This window comes from Meleagris gallopavo, chromosome 6, assembly GCF_000146605.3.
Source record: "Meleagris gallopavo isolate NT-WF06-2002-E0010 breed Aviagen turkey brand Nicholas breeding stock chromosome 6, Turkey_5.1, whole genome shotgun sequence".
In the NCBI taxonomy this organism is placed as follows: domain Eukaryota; kingdom Metazoa; phylum Chordata; class Aves; order Galliformes; family Phasianidae; genus Meleagris; species Meleagris gallopavo.
The window spans coordinates 14,527,486-14,548,279 of NC_015016.2; the positions used below are offsets into that span (position 1 = coordinate 14,527,486).

At 35.3% G+C, this 20,794-nt stretch overlaps 1 protein-coding gene across 1 annotated transcript; it reads left to right on the forward strand.

Annotated features, from left to right (window-relative positions):
- The first annotated feature begins 208 nt into the window (after nt 1–208).
- LOC104911395 (partitioning defective 3 homolog) lies at nt 209–12,733 on the forward strand. The gene is made up of 4 exons (XM_019616333.1): nt 209–321; nt 3,024–3,107; nt 10,769–10,894; nt 12,094–12,733. The coding sequence occupies exons 2-4, from the start codon at nt 3,028–3,030 to the stop codon at nt 12,716–12,718; spliced, it is 831 nt and encodes a 276-aa protein (XP_019471878.1). The 5' UTR covers nt 209–321; nt 3,024–3,027; the 3' UTR covers nt 12,719–12,733.
- Nucleotides 12,734–20,794: the final 8,061 nt, after the last annotated feature.

Here is a 20,794-nt window from a genome sequence, read left to right on the forward strand (position 1 = left end):
AAGTTAAGATATAAAACTGACTATTATTACAAAAAAGCATACAGTGATGAAAATGATACACAAAAATTTCAGGCAGCAAATAAAAAGGTTTTTATTTCAATTGTGGAAGCACATATTTCCACTTCAACTTTGGTAACAGCCATAATTTGAAAACGGGACACCGTCATTATTGCAATAAACAAAACTGTTAAATGTAGATTAATGAGATTTTATCCTATTTAATACCTAGGATGAAGATCGAACAGAGGAGGACAACAGCAGAGTTGAGCCTGTTGGACACGCAGACACTGGCTTGGAGAACAATACCAATTTTTCCCTGGAGTAAGTTACTGGCAGAACATATTGTTTTAATGATGAGTTTTGAGACTGAACATAGATTTGCAAAAACCTCAGGACCTGCTCTTAAGAAAACAGGGCAGCCTTTTTTTAGGTCATGTGTAGTTTTGTTTTTAAACAATTTATTTCACACACCCTTTTTGAGGCAGTTTTTAAGAAACTTAAAAAATCTTGTGTCAAGGATAAACACTGGACACTTAATGTTTCTAAGTGCTGATGCTAAGTGCTGATTTTCTGCCTCAAAGAAGATGCTTATTTGATGGAACTCTGAAAACTTGGTGGAAGGAATTGGGTCAGTGGTAGTACAAATAAATTAACGGACAGGAATTTCAAGGGGGAAAATCTTATTACCTGTGAACTGTTCACAGTCTGCTTGGAAGGCATGTGGGGTCACAGAAGTTGCATAGTCAAATGGTGACATCTGTTAAACAATACTTGCTGAGTTTACTCCATTCCATTTACAGAATCTCCTGTAATTTCAAAAACTGCTTGCTAAATAGGATTTATGGAATTTCTGTCAAATTTAATACTTCTTGATGTTGCTTTTAATTAACTCATTGGCCTTGCATCATGCATGGCCTCCTTCTTTTCTGTTTTGATATCATACTTCTTTGTATGTTTGTTTGAAATACTTGAAATACTACTGAAATACTTTGGCAAACTTTTGAGAAAATCTGTGAGAAGCAGAGTTGAAACAGTATCTCTTAGGAAGGGGCCATTTCTTTTCATTCTCCATTTTACAGAGTTGAAGATTTGAATTTGGAATGTAATTTTGAAAGAAAAACAGTAGAAGAAAAATGAGTGCACAGGCCTTAAATGTATATATTAGAAAAAAGGAAAGATACTGGCTCAAGCGGTAAAACAAGTTAAATAGTGTAATCTGGCTGTGAAAAGTGGATTTTTGTTTAGGCTGTTCTCCCACTTAGGACAGTTCCGGGAGGATCACAGGATGACATGTATCAGGGTTTTGGGTTTTTTTTTTGTTTTTTGGGTTTTTTGTATGTTTTTTTTTGCTTGTTTTTTACTATAATAGGAAAGTCAGAAAGAAAGTCGATCATAAGTAGCATAGGTATAACAGCAGTAATAGATGTCTGTTAGAATGTCTTCAGGGTAAGGAGACATTGCTTGATTCCTGTGAGTTTCTCTGCATGAAAGTTAATGAAAATGTAGTCTTACTGTACAGTTAGAAAAAAACAAAATTAGCTGATACATAAACTGGGACAGGAAACATTGCCAAGTGCTGTAATATGATCAATCCTATAGTGCTTGTCCAAAGCTGAAGAATAGCACTTTTTTTGGCTGCTGTATCTCAGCTCTCCCACACTTTCAGTACTTCCTAGGGCTAAACAATGGTGACAGAGTATTTCCATTACATCATTTAAAAAATAGGTTAAAAACAGACACAAAATGTGGCATAAAACAAGCATAAAACTTACCTTAAAATTTGGGAAAAAAAAATGTGAAAGAAATGTAAACCACACTAGATTACAGAATTTGTGTGACTTCCTAACAGTGTGTGATCCGGTTATTATCGGATTCCAGATAGTTTTTGTGGTGTGCCACCATATGATCAAGAGCCTATTGAAGGAAATAGAAAATCTTTTACTGCTATCACATGGCATTGGTCTTGCTCTTTGCTCCGTTTCTAGATGAAATTTGATTTGTATGCTTAAGAGAAACAAGCTTCTCAAAGATGTGTGTATGCATTATATACATATATATTTACAGTGCCAGGAGACATGAAAAAAGTATGCAATGCCAGAGAGAGGTATAAGTCACGAATTTAGATTGTGTCTTTTGATCAGATCTGTCGCTTCCAAATTACAGAGAGGTTTGGCCTTTGTGCATTATTTTCTCATCTGTGTATGTAGGCCTCTTTATGGCCTATGGGCTATGCTCCACCTTTCCAGCTGTGTACATGTTTCAAAATCATCAGCGGGTTCGGTCCAAATTTATTTCCAGAATCTTTGCACATATTTTTTCTGAACTTGTGCTTTCCTCTTATACCTTCTGCTGGAAGAAAGTAAAACTGAAAACAAAATGAATGGTTGCTTCAGGAGCACATGTGGTTTTTTGGGAATGTTATAGATACATCTTAATGGGGAAACTTATTCTCCTAAGGAGTTATAGATACAGCAAGCTTTCAGTAAAAGAAATGGCAACACAATAAAGCTAATAAATTCATTGTAAAAGCAGAAGAATTTAAAGAGTTATAAATTTAACAATCCTCATTTAATTAAGGAGTAGTTTTGTTAAGACAAATATTAATACTTGGAGTTGGGTCTCCCTTAAGTAAACAAATAAAACACGCTACTGTTATGGTCAGATTTAGCTTTTTGGGGAAAAGTTGTATGTGACACTTAAGATATTTCTGTTTGGTAGTAGGCAAACAATTAAATCTGGCTTTATAATAAGGGAGAAATAGAACAATATCTGTGTGATGATTATGCTTATTTTGATACAGCAAACTAAGTATCAGTTGCTTTGATTTTCACTTATTTTATTAATCAAACTATTTTTAATGATTGATTTCCTTTCATGCTATCAGATTACTATTCAGGTATGTAGCATTCAAGGATGCTTTCATCACCATGATGTAATTTTTGAAATGTTCTTGTTTTTGTGTGGGGTTTTTTGGTTCATTCACAGTACATGTTCATATTCCCTCATTCATCGTTGTCTCACAGTGATATGGTAAAGCTCGTAGAAGTCTCCAACGACGGTGGGCCTTTGGGAATCCATGTAGTGCCTTTCAGTGCCCGAGGTGGAAGGTAACGTATCGTGTAGGATTTTAACTGAATCATAACTTGCCATGTTTTATCTTAGTTATGTTAATTCTTGTATTGTGTGCATTTGGTTTATGTGGAATATTGAATGTTTCTTAAAAGGAAGCCTCACTGATTAAGAAAGGAAGAAATGCAAGTTTTCCGACTGTATCCTATAATGTAAATGTTCTGCTTAAAATAAGTTCGAATTGTAGGGCTGTAATGTGATCCCATGGAAAAGTGAGGTATTAGGATGTTTACCTTCTGGCTCTTATAAATTATAATCTGCTCCTTTAGTTCAGGTGGATATTTAGGCAGCATTTCCCCACTGATTGTTTATAGCCACATGTTCCGAAATATCAGCAGTCTAAACCAGAGGCTTCCTGCATCTGCACTTGATAAGAGAGGAAGAAAAAACAATCATTATTCTTTTGATATTTGGTATTGTCCCATCTGTTGGAGTTAAAAATACATAGCAAAAAAAGTTGAAACATTATGTTTTTGGAGAAGATTAACGTGTTTTGATTGACTCAGAAGCTGGAATTACTAAAGCTGGAATGGTTTTCTAAAAAGTGCAAAGAAAATAGTCTACTATAAAAAAATCATTGAGGGGATTATAATACTAAACAGTATGCAGCACCTCTAATGCTTCCTTTGGTAGAGATTTAGCGTTTAGGTCTTTAATCAAAACACTAGCATAGTCTGAGAAAAATAGCTTTACTGTTATAGTAATTAGTGGTGGATTCAAAGCTTTAATGTGTATTGAAAAAAAAAATTGTCACTGATAGAAGCGAATTTTATTTTGTTGCAGCATCAGCAGTGCTCTGACCTACCTTGACTGTTTCTTTCTCCCAGCAGCTGTCTTCTGCTTCCTTCATCATTTGGGGGTAGGGGTATCTGCTGCTCTAGAGAGCTGTGCTTACTCTCAGCTGAAAAAGCCTGTGGGGAGAGACACTTGTGTCCATGGCTTCAGAGAGTGGGGGATTAGCCAGAGATGGAGAGGACCTCACTGTTTACAAAGCACTTTTCCCATACTTTCCATGTAATTGTAGATTTGGAGGAAGACCAATGCTCTTCTGCCCTCTTATTTCTCACTCCAGCAGACGGCTGTCCCTTCCCTGGCTGCAAAGCACTGCTACATTGAGAAAAATTATTTGAGCAAGGGATCTGCTCAATAAAAACATAAGTATACAAAACTAAAGTCAATAAAGACTTTAAACGATGTCCAAGAAGAAAATATTGGACAGATTGTGTAGCTTAGTACAGCCTATTCCATTTGCCCACCATGTTTTTCATCTATTTGATGTTCATTTGCAGTTAAGCTGTACTTTCAATTCTTTTCTTCCAATTCCTTCCACTGCATTTTGAAAATGTTACTTATATAAGCAATGGGTATTAAAATGATAAATTTTAGAAGTGTAAAACCATACTGATTTTCCTCTTTCCCATATGCAGTCAGCACGGGCCTTCTGCCACCAAAAAGAAAGTAAGCACCCCAAATCTTTAAAAAAGTATATGCCATATCTATGTTCTTTCTTTATTTAGGGATAATATATGGCTCTTTTGTGGAAAGCTTGGATTTGGAGTAAAATCTGTCTTCTGTATTTACTTTTGATCTTGAACAAAATTTGTAAGGTCTTCTTCCATATCTGTTTAGATGCTACTGATTTTATCTTCTGGAAAAATTAGGGTATTTTTCTTGATGAAAAATAAAACTCTCTTGGTTATTCTCTGAGAAAAGCACTACTGATTTATACAGACATGATCATACTTTCATTTGCTTATTATCTGTCTGTTTTTACCTCGACAAATCCATCTGTCCTTTATTGGCCCTTTAGATCATATGCTTTAGGTAACAGTTTGTTCACCTTGTCAAAAGAGAGGAGGGGTATACATATTCATCACCTTATGGCTTGAAATTTGTTGAGATAAAAGTTTTGTTTACAAAAGCTACTTGCACATTTTTCCAGTGGTACAAATGAGATGGTAAGCAGAATAGGAGGCATGAAAATGAATGCAGAAAGAAAGAGAAAATAGAAAGTGAACACTTAAGTATTTAGGTAAAGAGAAGAAAAGAAAGGGAAAGAATGAGAAGAATGAGAGAAAAGCATAAAGGGAGAGAAAGTTCTCAATCTGTGCTTCTTCTACAGAAGAAATTATGTGATCAGAGAGAAAGCACTCAGGTTTTGCAAGCTTAATAATAATTGTATCACAATTTACCATTAGATTGCCTTTTCTACTTCTAGGAATCTTTGAAATCTTCTCAAGCTCTGGACAGTTGCTGAACTTCTGCCATATCCTTCTCTGAAAGGAGGTTCAGCTGACACAAGGCATATATGAAATAACATAAGAAATCTCTGGGAATAACAGTGGGGAAAGCTCCAAGACATAGTCCCAAGACTACTGTAAGGTCTATGTTATTAAAACAGAATAGAAAAGGATTTGGATATTCACCTGAAAATCCTAGAAAAGCAGTGCCATTAATAAGTATCAGATGTTATTTTGGTGCAGAGCACTGATTCTGTGAGGCTGTTGTCCTTGCTTTCAAAACATGCCAGGGAATCCAAAATAAACCATACTTCAAAAATCTGGCAGCTAGAAATACTTAGGACATTTAGGGTGTATAACCTCAAAACACGGAATTAAGAATATTAAGGAAGTCTGAGAAGGACGTGAAAAATAGGAGATTGAATTTTCTTGTCAGTTTAAATCAAAAAGTTAACAAATTTTATTAAACAGTAAAAAAAATTACAAAATCGATGCATACACAAACCCTGTACAAGAAAATTGTTACACATTCTTCTGTTCTGTAGTTCTCTTATTTTCGTGCTTTTAGTAGAAGTGCCATTTCTAGAATGAGTTTGTATTTCTCTATAAAACTGGTTCTTCTCAAGACACAAAGAAAATTGAAGTCACATCTAATGGCTATTGTGTACACTGAGATCCCTTCATACCACCTTCAAGGTGTCTTTCTAACAATCCTATTGTATTTGATCGTCTATTAAGTATGTGTTAACTTCTGCATTTCCAGCCTTTTAAGTTTCAAAAGTAGCCATTGGGAAAAGATTCCTGTGGAGTAAATGTAAATTCCCTCATTCTTTTAGCTGAATTCAAGGCTTTCTTTGTCTGATCTCGTCCTTTTAAAAGTTACATAAACTTAATTTGAAGTAGTATTCAAGCTGAGATGCTAAGGAGTGGTTGCCAAAGATTGGAAATTGATTCCGGCATGAAAGCTGATAAAGTTATTTTAGTGTCCTGCATCGCTCGGTGACGTAAATGTTGTGCAAAGAAGTTTACGTGCAATTTAGCATTGATCAGCCATTATAATTTATCTTGAACAAACAAGTTGATTTGCCGACTCAGACCCTCTGCTCTCAGGAAATTTGCACCATACTGGTGTTCCCGTATCTCAGTGTTGCCTGGTTTGTGGGAAGCTGCTACGCATCTGCTTTTAAGCCAATCATTATTTTTGTCCCTTAATCGAGTTTTTGCCTTTTCATGCTAGTGACTTTACATAGACATCTAAATTGGTTATTTTCTGTTCCGTCTGATTTGATTATATTAGTTAGTTTGTAGGTAATAGATAATAACTTCAGTGTGAACGTGCAATGGGCATTGATGGCTGAATCGTTTTCTGGATGTTCAAAATTATATTTTTATTACTCTCATGTATTTACACTGTCAGTTTTTATTATGACAAATTATCATCATTTCCATACAGCTGGGTGGCATGTGGGGAGTTCACAATTTCAAAGAACTACTCAGAAAAACTCAGGCAATTTAGATGTCAATAAAACACTTGCCACTTATTTCTGGTTTTATCATTGGTTGTAATTTGTATTTAGAACTGAAATGTTAACTCATGTAGTTGAGTTTATTTTAATTGTATAATTAGAGTAATGAACCTTGTGGAAATACAGTGGTGCAAATGCTAATATAATCTAAGCTGTTTACATTCCCAATTATGTATTTAAAACAAATACTAAGATAGATCTCTGTACTTCAGTACTGTTTCCGTTCTATCCCCATATCAGCATAAAACAGCACAGCTACCAAATTTCCACTTAGAATTGTTGTTCCTGTAGGGTTGCAGCTTTGCTATGTGTTTGCAGAGTGCAGAAGTTCATACATTTAACTCCACAACTTATGTTGCAGAACATATTTACTGACTTTAACTGAAAAAATTAAGCAAATACAAACGCGTCCATATATTTGTCTGCTACATTGTTGTGTACAAACACACACACTTATATACATCTATATTGGCTTTGGTATTTTAGACTAGATTTGTTTGCAGCATTTCAAAATTTGTAGCTTTCCTGATGTAGGAAAAGTAGTACTGAAACTATAGCAGAGCTGCCTCTCAACTTATTGGAGTTACTGCTGGTAGCATGTGGCAAGGAAAAAATCCAATTAGTTTTGTTTACCATATCAGATCCACTCCATTTATCTGTGCTCACTGCAATAGCAAACATGAGTTCCATAATGCCTTTTTTAGAGTAAAATTCCAACATCTGACAATAATATGCTGAAGAAATAGTGTACAAAATTTTGTTATTAAAATTTTTGGGTATGTACATTTTCTACAAGTTCTAGGACAATTTACTCTCCTAAACCAAGTTCAGGAGATCATTTACAGAACGGTGTCTAAAAGGAACTTTTTTCCACATGCCTCTTTAAAAATAAATAAATAAATGAGAATTTGGGCATTGTGAAGATCGTGGTTTCAGATTTGAGGCAGGCCTTCATCCAGCCTTGAATCTGTTCTCGTGTCCTCAGCTTTACGTGCCTCAGTTAGGCTAGCTCTAACACCTGTTAGAAAGAAAATTCCTCATGAACACCATATGTTGTGTCTAAGATGTGCAATCTTGCATTAGGAGAATTCATAGCCTTTGTTTAATGAGATTATTTGCAATTTTGACTGGTAGCTCACTTATGTGTTACGTTACCATTGGTTAAAGATTAGTACTATTTCTACTAGGTTCAAGGATGGAGGTGGGTGAATTAAATTTAAGAAATGAGAAACCATGCATAAAGATGTGTCTTGCATTAATAATTTATTAATATTACTTCAGAATGCAAATTAGTAGAAAGTTATTTTTCTAGAAAAATGCTATGCAAAAGCCACTAATAGGCCAATTGCCTTGTATTCTTAAGTATGTGCAGATGTTGCAATGAAGTAATCATAGCATTTTACATAGTGAATAATTGCCACGATGTTAGTTTTGAGTATTGTAGTTTATGTAAAATGTTTTGATATCTACATGATAATATCTTGAGATTTCTGATCTATAGCCATACAAACAAAAGATCTTTTGCAGTTACTATGTATGCTGTCATGCAACCATTACACCAGTACACTCCCAAATTATGAATTCTGTGGGCATTATAGTGGGCATACCCACATGGAACTGCCCTTGGGTATGAAGTGAGAGAAAAGGAAGAGCAGACACAGTCCTTTCCTCTCCTCCTTCAAATATTATGGTGCTTTTCTCTCAAGTGTAATCTTCTCACTTTCGATTTTTAATTGCTCTTTCACTTTTAGAGATACGTTTTCAATAACTTCACATTGTGGGCTCTACCCACATTGTCTACCCAGAGAAATTCAACAGTTTACATGTGAAAACATAGCAAATTTGTATTCTAAACATCAGTTTCAAACGTATCAAAGCTGTAATTCTGATAAAATGAATGTAGTGAAGTCATACATATATTTGTCTTTTTCTTAGAGAAATGGACATACTTTTACCATTGACATTCGTAAATATTTAGTTCTTTCTGAAACTAAAAACATAGTGCTTTAAGTTTTGTTTTCTAGAATTTATGATGTCAAAAAAAAGCCTGAGATTGTACTCAAGGCTTATAGCAGTAAAAAGGGACGACTATTTTAAAATTTTCTTCTGTGTTTCACTTCCTGTGACAATTTCTCAATGAATAAATAATGGGGAAGGATAGGACTAGATACTCACCAGTACCTATTTTGGTTTCCAAATATTTTCTGAAATGCTTGGATTCTACAGGAATGATACTTCAGCTTGATGGAGTGTGTCTGGTCATTGTTTACCACTGTTATTGCAAAGAAATAGATTGCTAATTGCTACAGCTGAGCTAAAGTCAATCCCTATCATAGTTAGCATGAGAGGCTGCACCCAAACAGTCCATTGGGTACCAAATGAGGGTGTTGAAGGTTTGCCACTCATGGCACCTGTGCAGGTTGAAGATTAGGCCTGCAGTATGCTAGATGTTTGTAAAATACACCGTATCAGTTGAAGACAGAATAGTATCAGTTAAATGTTATTGTCTAATTCAGGCTTAGTTTGATGATTTGTGTTGTCAAAATGATTTATGTTGTTTTTCTCAGAATCTGTTTACGTGTGCAGATCCTTTCAGCATCATGCCTTAATGTCTCTAGAAGGTTCCAAAGTGGAAATACTAAAAAAAATTGTTTCTTTTACTCCTTCATCTGGCTTGTACAAGGAAAAGCATGACTGTTCTGTAAAATAAATGTCTTGCATGCATATGTTGGTGCTATCTTGAGATATGAAGAATTTAAAGTGGAAGACAAAGTTAAAGTTAATTTTGCTATTCTGACCCATTTGATGAAGTGCTCAAGTACACATCTAACTTTTGAATCATAAGAAGTCCATTTAGTCATCACTGAGTACTTATTTTCTTTGAGATATTTGTGAACTGCAGTGCTATGTTTATTGTAATTTTTGTTCTAAAAGGCATATTGTGGTCTTGCAATTCCTGTCATGCAGCGAAGGGTTACCTTGTATGCTGTGAATTTGACCCTCTAATACATCCTATAAAGCTGATATTTAAAACAAAGAAACGAACAAACAAAAAACAATTCAGTGTTGGTGTGAGAATAATCCAGAAGATTTAATTCTTCTTCAAAACAACAATTCATGTATTGAAATAGGACTGACTTTTCAGACAGTCCTACCAATACTTCAGCAATTCCCTCTTCAGGATCCATTTCATAATTTCAGGCTGAATGTTTATTTGTATTTCCTCTCTCTGAATGTCAGCAAGATGACACTGTACTAAGGCAGAGGTGGTCAACTCATTGCACAGAAGCTATCAAATGGTAATTGTTTCCAGTTATTACTGAATACCAATTCATCTAAGATAATACACTGAATTAAAAATGATATTTATGTTTTTATTTTTAGTTTCCTCTTTGCTGTCTTGCAAGAAAAGTTAAGGCTTACAATAAATGCATGAGATGACCCCACATTTCACTTGCACAGGAGCAGTAATGAATGACTGTCATACTCTTTGCTAATTCAGAAATTCAGTTTAAGTTGAACTTGTTCAGCTTCAGTTAACCATTACAAAAGATGTGCATGGAACTTCTTGGTACTAAGTTCTACTCTTCAGATATCTATGCCTTTTGCAAGAATAGATCTGATGTCCTCATACTCACTGCTCTTTTTATACTCTTAAATGACATGCTTGTTTCACCTAGGGTCTTTGTTTCGTGGATAATGGATAATAATTCAGGTAATGCTTGTAAATTATTTGAAAAGTTGGTATCCTACGCCTAGGTGAAGATGTTTTAAAATTTAGTTTCTATAATGATTATGATTAAATATTGTCAGTATGATGTTATATACTGCAAACTCTTGGAACTATAGTCACTTGTAATCTTAATGTTCCAGAACCCTGGGGCTACTAGTAAAGCGACTGGAGAAAGGTGGAAAAGCTGAACAAGAAAATCTTTTTTGTGAGAATGATTGTATTGTCAGGATTAATGATGGAGACCTTCGGAATAGGAGATTTGAACAGTAAGTTTACTTACTGCATGATACATTTTGTTATTTAATTGTTAGCAGTGCACCATGCAGTAGTATGGGGCAATACAGTATTTAAGAAAAAATGATCTAAGCTTGATTTGGACCAATGTAGCTGTAGGACAAAAATTCAAGATAGTTGTTGTCATTAGAATATACACATTTCTCATTTGATTCTTTTTGCTGTGGTTTTGAACATTACGGACTTTGCCCTCTTACACTGATAAACTGTTTATCATAAAGTTCCCACATGATTTTTGCTTTTATACTTGCAATACATCATGTTCAATATATACAAAGAATGGAGAGGCTTTATTTTTTAACATCTTAAAATAATTATAGTTTTATGTGTGGAAACTAAAGGGACTATATAGAGGAACTTTTTGGAGAAGTGTAAGACATGATAAATTTTTGTGTAATGGAAATCTGAAGTTGGTAGAATCCTGAAGAGGTAAATGACAAAGACTTTTAACACTGAAATCAGTTTGTATGTCACACACAGATAATTAAAGTAGAAAGCAGAAAATAGATATGCAGAAAATGTCTGATTTTAAACATGCTAATATTGTTCTGAAAGCTTACGTATGTTGAGAGCCAGAAGAATATCATTTAGGCTGATTGTCCTGTACTTTAACAATCATTTGAAATGCTTTCTTTATATCTTTATCCTTTATTGGATAGTACCTTGTCTCCACATGCTCTAAGATTCTGAATCAAAATGTAAGCCTGAGGAGACTTTTTGACTTTGTGTATTTCTCATTGTGACCTAGTGCCCAACGTCTGTTTATGACCTAGTCTTTGTATAAAGTGTAATTTTCATTCCAATAATTCTGTCATCACTGCGATTACTGTATCTGAAGAAGCAATTATCAAGGTTCAAAGCAAGAAAGTATGTTGTAATCCTGCCGTAGAGCAATCTGCCTTTCAAGATTGTGGTTAAAATTTTTGCTTTTCTTAGTATTTGGAATGTTACTTTTTAAGCATATTTAACCATTGTGTTACCCTAAGGCAATAAACCTTAGCAAGAGGCAGACAACGAAAACTATTGAACAGATTCAGGTTTTATATTTTATGCCTGAATTTCTGCTATTCTGTCAGCTCATGTTGCTTAATTAACATCAGTAATTATGCTTATAATGTCTTGTAGTCCACCAGACCTAATTTGCTAATTTTCTGTTCATTTTGAAACCTAGAGCACAGCATATGTTTCGCCAAGCCATGCGTACGCCATTCATTTGGTTCCATGTGGTCCCTGCAGCAAACAAAGAACAATACGAGCAATTGTCCCAAAGCGAGAAGAACATGTACTACTCCAATCGGTTCAGCCCCGATTCCCAGTATAATGACAGCAAAAATATTCACAATTCTGGACTTCACACGTTACAAAGAATGTCTAGAGCGGGCAACCAGTCTGATCAGACCGAGTCCTACTCGCAGCTACCTCACAGTCTGAATTCATCAGGGAAACCACCATCGGGCCTGGTACCGTCACCTCAGAAAGTCCTCACCTCCACTGTAAACAGCGGATATAACACCAAAAAGATAGGGAAGAGGCTCAGTATACAGCTAAGAAAAGGTAAGGCACCGGTGCATTTCTCATATACTGTAAGATGTATGGGTGTGGTGTATGTCCTTGTGTCCAGTGCCATTGTATTAGGCGTGGCACTTTGCAGTAGTATAGGAATGGCAATGGATTTATTTCTGAAACACAGATGCTACTGGCATTCTCAAGCCAAATGGTTGCGTTGTCCCCAACAACAGTCTTGCATTCAGTGCGTGCAACATATTTACAGAAGACCATTTTTGAGAGGGCTGTGACATTATTTCCTATCTGTTAACAAAAAAGAGAAGTGCCATGGGTTTTACAGCTTCTGTTGGCCAAAACCCAGGGAGTGAGGAATTATTCAACTAATAAAAGTAAATAAGCTAAAATGGCCTGTATTTTGTAATTTCTGAATATTTTCTTTATACTCTATATTTTCTGTGTTTTCTGTAGATTTCTGAACTTTATGGTTAGCATGACTTTTCAAATTGCAGTTTTACTGTTAGATTTTGTCTATTATATTTTTGTCTATTGAATTGAGTTGGTAATATGAACTTTCTTATTTCTAGCTAGCATGTTTTTTTTTAAATCCACTGGGATGTGAAAGTTATTGTTTAAACTGTAGAGATGAAATGTGATATTTCCTATCTGATGTAGTTTGAATAAGGGTTGAGAGACTGTTTAAGAGCAGAGAAGAAAGTGGTGCATGCTTATCTTGACATCTGTCTTGTATGTATATACTACATGCAGATGCAATGGTACACCCATGGAATTTTTATCATATATTAAATGCCCTTAGTGAGAAAGTTTGATATTTTTATATAATTACCATCTAGATGCTTTAAAAATTGCTTAAATTACAATGAAATGGCATTTAGATGCAAGTATTTCTTACTTCCTGATAAATGCTTTTTAAAGGATGATGCATGCTGTAAGCTCTGTGATATTAGAATGAGCATGTTTAGGGTAGGTATAAGAGCAGTATTTACATTTTGCAACAAAAAGTTTACCTGTGTGACAACATTCTTCATGAACTTTGTTTTCCTCATAGGAAATTGTATTTTCCTAGTGTTGATAATGTTTAATTATTGTTTTAGTAGAAAGATATCAAAGACAATGCATTGAATGGTAGAGATTTTATTTTCACAGGTGCCAGGCTTCTTGTCACATTATCATAATGCTTTCTTTTCTATGAACTTCATGTGAACCACCAGATTGTGTCTTTCTGGTTGCTGAATTTTAAGCTCCACAAACTTAGATGACATAAGATTGAGTTGACAGTTTGCTTCTGTTGTTGATGCTCCTTCAAGAAATACTTGAGGCCATCAGCTCAAGTCAGCCTGTTTGGAAAAGCATTTTGCTATTAGATGCGAAAGGAATTACTGTGCTTACAAGTAAGCTCTCAGTCACTGCAGACTTTTACCTATTTTTTTTGTGTCCATTGGAAGCCTATAGAAATGTCATTTGGACATTTATATAAAATAATTCCTAGCCAGGTTTTCAAATAATTTAAAACCATAAACAAATGAATATGGAATATTGAAAAACAACATTTTTGCACAAAACATATGACAGAAGTGATAAGAGAATGTAATTGTAATTTATTATGGATACTTTGGCTGTGATATGAGTTTAAATTTTGGTCCTCTTGCACTGGATAATATTTCATCAATAACTAATCCCCCAAGTTCTTTAATAACTTTGCTAGCACCACTATATAGATGGTTTTGCAGAGGAGATACATGCTACCTGCTGATGGAAAGTGATCTACAAGATACTTAACATCTAGTTCACACCAGAAAATACTGGATGTCTCTTACACTAATAAAAGGTTTAAAACCCATATCTAAATTATATCAGAGGTTTGTAGGGAATATTTGCTCTTATGCTCCTCATATGAGAATAATACATTTGCAGAAATTACACCTAGCTCAGATTGTGAAGTTACAGAGAGAAACTATTTAGTATTCTGTTTTTTATGCATGGTGATATTAAAAAAAATAAATATCTGTGCATAAAGAAGGATACCTTTACATCACTGCTGTCTTTCACGTGTCCATATAATCCACTGTGAGAAGAATTAACAATGTGAGTGTTAATATCCACTGCAAGACCTCCCATTTTGGCTTTCATTTGATCACTCTTAACATATATGTGGAATAACAATCAAAGTAAAACGCTTAAGTATACCCCAAGTAGTTTGTTAGAAATACAAGTACAACAAGGATGTTGATCGTTTTGGATTGTTTCTAATGAAGGATATTGTAATAGCACAAGCTTTATGGAAACTTAACAAATGTGCTTTCTTTGTGGCTAACAGACAGCAGTTATTTCACCAATTATCATCATTAAATTTAAAAAATGTGTGCTGAGGCATACAAGCTTCATCTTGAAATTCACATTTTATTTAACCTGGGTATTCTGGTTAATGATGTAGTATATGAGTGTTGACTCCTTTTTATTACAAAGAGAGCTTACAGCTGTGTTTCTATATATTGCATGAGCTATATTATATAAAATGACACAGTAAGTTAGCCCTACAGTATGTGCTTCTGTAATTATGATTTCTTAATATTTATTGCTGTTTTGGCAATTTAAAATAACCTGAACTTTCATAGGATCTAGCAGTTTAATAAAGTCAGAAGAGAAGGTCAGTCATATGTTTCAGTCAATGCAGAATGTTTGTTGGCTTTTCTAAATGAAAATGGATATCTGTTTATCTTTCCTTTAAAGGTCAGGGCCTGAACTTTTAGCATATAGATGTAGTGTTTATTACTGATATTCAAATGCTATTAGGGTGTATAACAATCTGGCTTAATAGTTCACACAAATTAAGATAGCACAAGAGATGACAGCCATCCTGTTTATATATATTTTGATGTAAAATCATAGTAAGTACAAATAAATAAAGCAGTTCTTAACAGCTAATATATAGAGAAAATAAGATCACTGATATAACACAAGTGATATAATAAGTGTCAGGACAAATTTTGATCTCATATACAAAAGTACAGTTCCAGAGTGATTTTTATTTTTTATTTTTTTTTGCCAGCAAGAGCCAATACAATTGAGAGAGAAATTTAGACCAGCACTTATAAATAATAAATAACCTATCATTCAACAAAGGATTCTAAGGCTCAAGTCTCTGAGCTCTTGTGGCATTTAACCTAATGCTCACTAAAGCATTCAAAATGCTGCTTTTCAGTTGGATGTTATATTAATCAGATTTCACATATACTGTTTTTTTTTTACATCACTATTCTAAGAAAAACCTGAAGTACTCAATCTTTGAATTAGCTTCCTCAAATTTGATTGCCCTTAAATATGGTAATACTCACTGTGTTGGATCATAGCTATCTATAACTACATTTTTGTCTGACTAAATTAAATATATCATTCTTCAGCTAAAATGTCAAATCTAAGCTCTTATTTTCTAAGTTGATTCTTTTCTTTGTTGGGCAGGGAGGGACCTGATGAGGTTTAACAGGAGCAAGTGTAGAGTCTTGCACCTGGGGAAGAATAACTGCATGCATCATTACAGGTTAGGGGATGACCTGCTGGAGATGGCCCTTGTGGCCAAGAAGGCCAATGGTATCCCAGAGTTCATTAAAAAGAGCATGGCCAGCAAGTAGAGGAATGTGATCCTCCCCCTCTACTCTGCCCTAGTGAGGCAACATTTAGACTACTGTGTCCAGTTCTGGGCTCTCCAGTTCAAAAAAGACAGGGATTTCCTAGAAAGAGTCCAGCAGAGCCCCACAAAGATGATTAATAGCCTGGAGCATCTCCTCTATGAGGAAAGGCTAGGTAGCCTGGGTTTGTTCAGCCTGGGGAGATGATGACTGTGGGAGGGTCTGATTAATGTTTATAAATATCTAAAGGAAGGTGGGAGGCAAATGGATGAAGCCAGTCTCTTCTTGGTGATGTGCAGTGATAGGACAAGCAGTAATGGCCTAAAACTTGGGCAGAGGAAGTTCCATGCTAACATGCAGAAGAACTTCTTTACAGTAAGGGTGACAAAGCACTGGAACACGTTACCAGAGAGGTTGTGGAGTCTCCTTCTATGGAGATATTCAAGATCTGTCTGGATACCTACCTGTGTGACCTATTGTAGGGTACGTGCTTTAGCAGGGGGGTTGGAGTCAATGATCTCTTGAGTTTCCTTCCAACCCTGCGATTCTGTGATACTAGTCCCACCAAACTTTTCCCTGTTTTCTCTTTGAAGAATTCTGTACAATTGGGCTTCAGTCTGTATCTCTGTGCTCCCAGAGCACAGCTTAACTGCCAGCATAGCCCAAAGAGTATTTATCTCTTGCAAAATATTATAGCTTCAAGAGAAAGAACATAGTGATAAAGGTTATTCTTTCAGCCAGAAAGCTGTAGGGATTGCCAGGTCTGTCACAGAAAGGGCCTCGTAGCCATGTTCTAGGAGACGCTTAGGCCTGAAGGAGGCATTTCAGTGCAGAGAAAAATGCGTAATTTTCATATGTGAGGAGAATTATGAGACTTCTTGCTCGTCAGTTTCCTCTTGGGTACCTGTTTGCTTGTTCCCCCTTCTGTAGCTGTTAATGATGCCTCTTATAGCAGCTTAGTACTGCAACACTTCCCAGGTGCCTGGGCACTGCACAGTGCAGCACTCGGCCTTGCCACACCCCTACTTTTTAAAAAAAAAAAAAAGAAAGAAAGAAATCATTGGAGGCAGAAATGAGTTGTTATGGATAGCTTGTAAGAAAGCTAAATTAAAACATAAAAAAGATATTAAGATATATAAAATATAAGGATATTAAGATACTGAATGCATCCAGAGGGTAACAAAACTGGTCACAGGGCTGGAAGGCTTGTCCTCTGAGGAGGGGCTGAGGTTATGTAGCTGTCCATTCCAGAGAAAAGGAAGCCAAGAGGTGACCTCACTGCTGTCTGCAGCTCCCCGAGTAGAGCCAGCAGAGGGAGGTTCTGGGCTCTGCTCTTGGAAACTGATGACAGAATGGGAACAGCACAAAGATGCATCAGGGTGGTTCAGATTGGGTTCAGGAAAAAATTTCCTTACCTTGAGTGTTTTCAAACACTGGAACAGGCTTCCTGGAGAGGTAGGTGACTGATGCCCAGTGCCTATCGGTGTTCAAGAAGCATTTGAATAGTGCCCTTAAGATTACACTTGGTTAGCAATGAAGTGGTCAGGCCATTAGACTTAATGATCTTGTAGGTTCCTTCTAACCAAACTGTTCTAAAATTACATTATATTTGCTGTGGAGTAAAGCACATGTATAGAAAATCACTTGTTTTACTTGTGTTAAATGGTTTATACAGTGCAGCAATAAAACATTGAATCCTAAACTTGACTATTAAGTTACTCTGCATTATGTATCTGAACTGTACAGATTTACATGCATTTTTCATCATATTCTCTTGTTTTCCCACACATTTTTTTCATCCAGACTTTGAACTGACATTTTAAATTTTTATTTAAAATTTCTTTTGAAATGATTGAAATGTTCTCTTAGAAGCAGGCTGATTTTAGATTTTCTTTTGAGACGCAGTAATGGTATTTGTCACTTCTGAAATGTAGTAGATTCCTAAATTGTTTAAGTGACCTTGAGAAGTAAGATTCAGAAGTGAAGCAAATAACTTTTAGCATTACTATCCACTGAAGAAGAATACATCAAATTTCACCTTTCCATTTTTTTTCATACTTCTGATCATTATGTTCTGATCAAAAAAGAGAGAGAGAGAGAATGTTCATTCCAAACCATGCAACTGCATAAAAAATGGGCGTGCAATTATTTGTATTGTTTGGGCGTGTGGCTGCAGCAATTTTATAGACAGCTAAGAAACAGACTTATAAACAGTCATTTGCATGCACAATTATGCTGATATTCTGAAAATATGGAGCTTAAAGTAAAGGCAGTAAAACAACTTTTCAGGAAGTATCTAAAATGGTCTTGGTTAGATTGTTGGAGCCCCTAATGATGAGGAGAGGATATTTTCAGTTCAGTTCTTGCATGAGGTTCAGTCCTTAGCAAAAACTATTTTCTAGGGTAAAATAATAGGACAATTATTTTGGAAATCATCCATCCATCCACAGATCTCAAGGAACAGTCCATGGTGAAAAAGCAGGAATTTGAAATGCTCGGAAAGAGAGCGTTTATTGTGATTATTGCCACTAAATGCTCAGCCCTTCTAGTTAGTTTTGTTGTAATGTTATCTTTCCCCTTATAGTTGATAATTTCATAATTCAATGCTTTCATTAAGTGGAGATGTTTTATTTTGTAATTCAATTGTTTAAACTACTTTGTGTCACGAACTGTTAATATGTGTATCCAATATCCCTTATTATTTTATGAAAATGAGGTTGTGTTCTTTGTCCGTACTTTTGCTTTACAATCCTTTATTCCATCTGAAAACTGTTCACCCACATGGATTTTCCATATTTAGGATGTTATAAAATTTTCTCTGCATCCTTTGTGTAAGTACTAGCAAATTGCCCAATTGTATCATTATCAAATATTTTGATAAAAAGACTTTAGAGGTGAGATAATTTTTTAATGGAGGGAGATCTGTATGGAAGCACTTGAGAACTCGTACGTTTTCTTAAAGTAGAGGAGAAAGAAGAGTATGAATTACTTCAAACTCTGCTTACACTCCTGAAGGGAAAATACTATAAGAGACGTATTGTAAATAGTAAACAGTACAGATCTTTCAGATGTTCCTCATTCAGTCTCTGAATTAATGTCCTTTAGAGAGTGACATGTAAGCAGAGGAAGCAATGGCGAGGAGATGACTGCTTTTTGTCTCATGTTCTGGCAGTATTTTTCCCCAGTGGCCCATTTTGCTCTGGAGAATTTAGACCTGCTGTTGATGCTGATTGAGGACTGCACAATTTTTGATGCAGAGGAGCCTTGGAAAACGAGAAATGTTACTCCAGACACTCTTCCTACAGTCTAGAAGATAAACGTAGCATTACTGAGAAATTAAACAGTTCTTTACTGGGGATAACAGAAAATCTAGCAATCTCCAGTAAGGTTTAAAAATTATTTTAACATCCTATCAGTTTATGATCAGACTAATTCCAAATGAGAAGGTAGTGTTCATTTTGAACATATGTTTAATGATTTCCATGAAGGATTTTTCTTTTTCCGTATCTTATTGCTAATAGAACCAATATCCTCCAAAACACCAACTGAAACATTAAATCTGCCTCAAATCTGTTTGTACAACAGAGCTGCTTTGCTATTGCCTCTGCTGTTTTTATTCACCTAATACTTCTTTGTCTTCAGGTAGGAGCTGGCTGAGCACTTTCAGATAATGTGACCTTAGGAGGTGTGCTCAAAATGGCATTCAGGAAAAAAGGGGAGCTCTAACTTGTCGAGAGAGCTGCTGATTTATCAAAAAGAGCTTAAGAATTTGCATTACACAAATTAATGGGTAATTTTTAAACATTATTATCACTTGGTGTAATTTAATAGTTGTCAGAGATGACAACTATAGAGTGAAGAAGATGTGTTCTACTGTCAGTGATTTAAAATCTCTAAGATACTGAATTGGACATAGCTTAGATAATCTAGACCTTGCAAGCTAAAGCTCTTGACTTTAAGTAGGACTCTTTGTGTTTTCAAAAAGATGGAAATTTCTTATTCTTTCACTTCTTGTTCTGGTTTGGCATGTCCAGTTTCTCCCATTTTAGTGCTTTTTTGTTATAAATCAGAAGTATCAGAGGCGTTTACAGCAAGTTTGCACAGTTACCCTATCTCACAATTTTACATTCTCAGGACTAAATATATTTTAGCAACAGGGAGATGATATTTTTTGTCCATTGCTGTTAATGGGGCAACTAAAATGCATGGAGTAGGGATAACTGAATTAATTTTGTATATAAAAAGGAAAAGAAAAAAAAAATTTTCAGAACAATTCAGTCACTGAAATCGTATTTATTTTTGGCGACAGTCAGACATACCCATTTATCTCCCTGTGTTGTCAGTCCTAACTTAAATACAATTAAGCATGGCAGTTTGTGAAGCTGCATTATCCAGCTACGGGCAGCTCTAGATAGCATACCCATCTACCAGTAGCATAGTGAAGCTGTGAAAAAGCCAGCTGAAAATGACAGCCAAAAGCTGCCTCATAAAAAGCCTCATAGAAAGCAGCAGAGCAGAATGAAGCCCAAAGCCCTCTCTTTCCACAGAAATGAGTAATTAGAGTGTTATTCTGCTAATATCTGGACTTGGATCTTCAGCATTCTTCTCACTTTGGTAAAGTCTTTCTGAAGAGTTGACAGCAGAAAATGCCACAGTCCAAGCTTATATTCTGTGCACATTTGTAATGTGAATGTTTCATTTTCTGTTTGTTTTTTTTTTTTT

Excerpts from the sequence above, each read along its gene's own strand:
- LOC104911395 (XM_019616333.1), top strand. The coding sequence starts at position 3,028 with ATGGTAAAGCTCGTAGAAGTCTCCAACGACGGTGGGCCTTTGGGAATC. Across the intron at positions 3,108-10,768 it reads TTCAGTGCCCGAGGTGGAAG|AACCCTGGGGCTACTAGTAA; the intron begins GTAACGTATCGT and ends TTAATGTTCCAG. Across the intron at positions 10,895-12,093 it reads CGGAATAGGAGATTTGAACA|AGCACAGCATATGTTTCGCC; the intron begins GTAAGTTTACTT and ends TTTGAAACCTAG.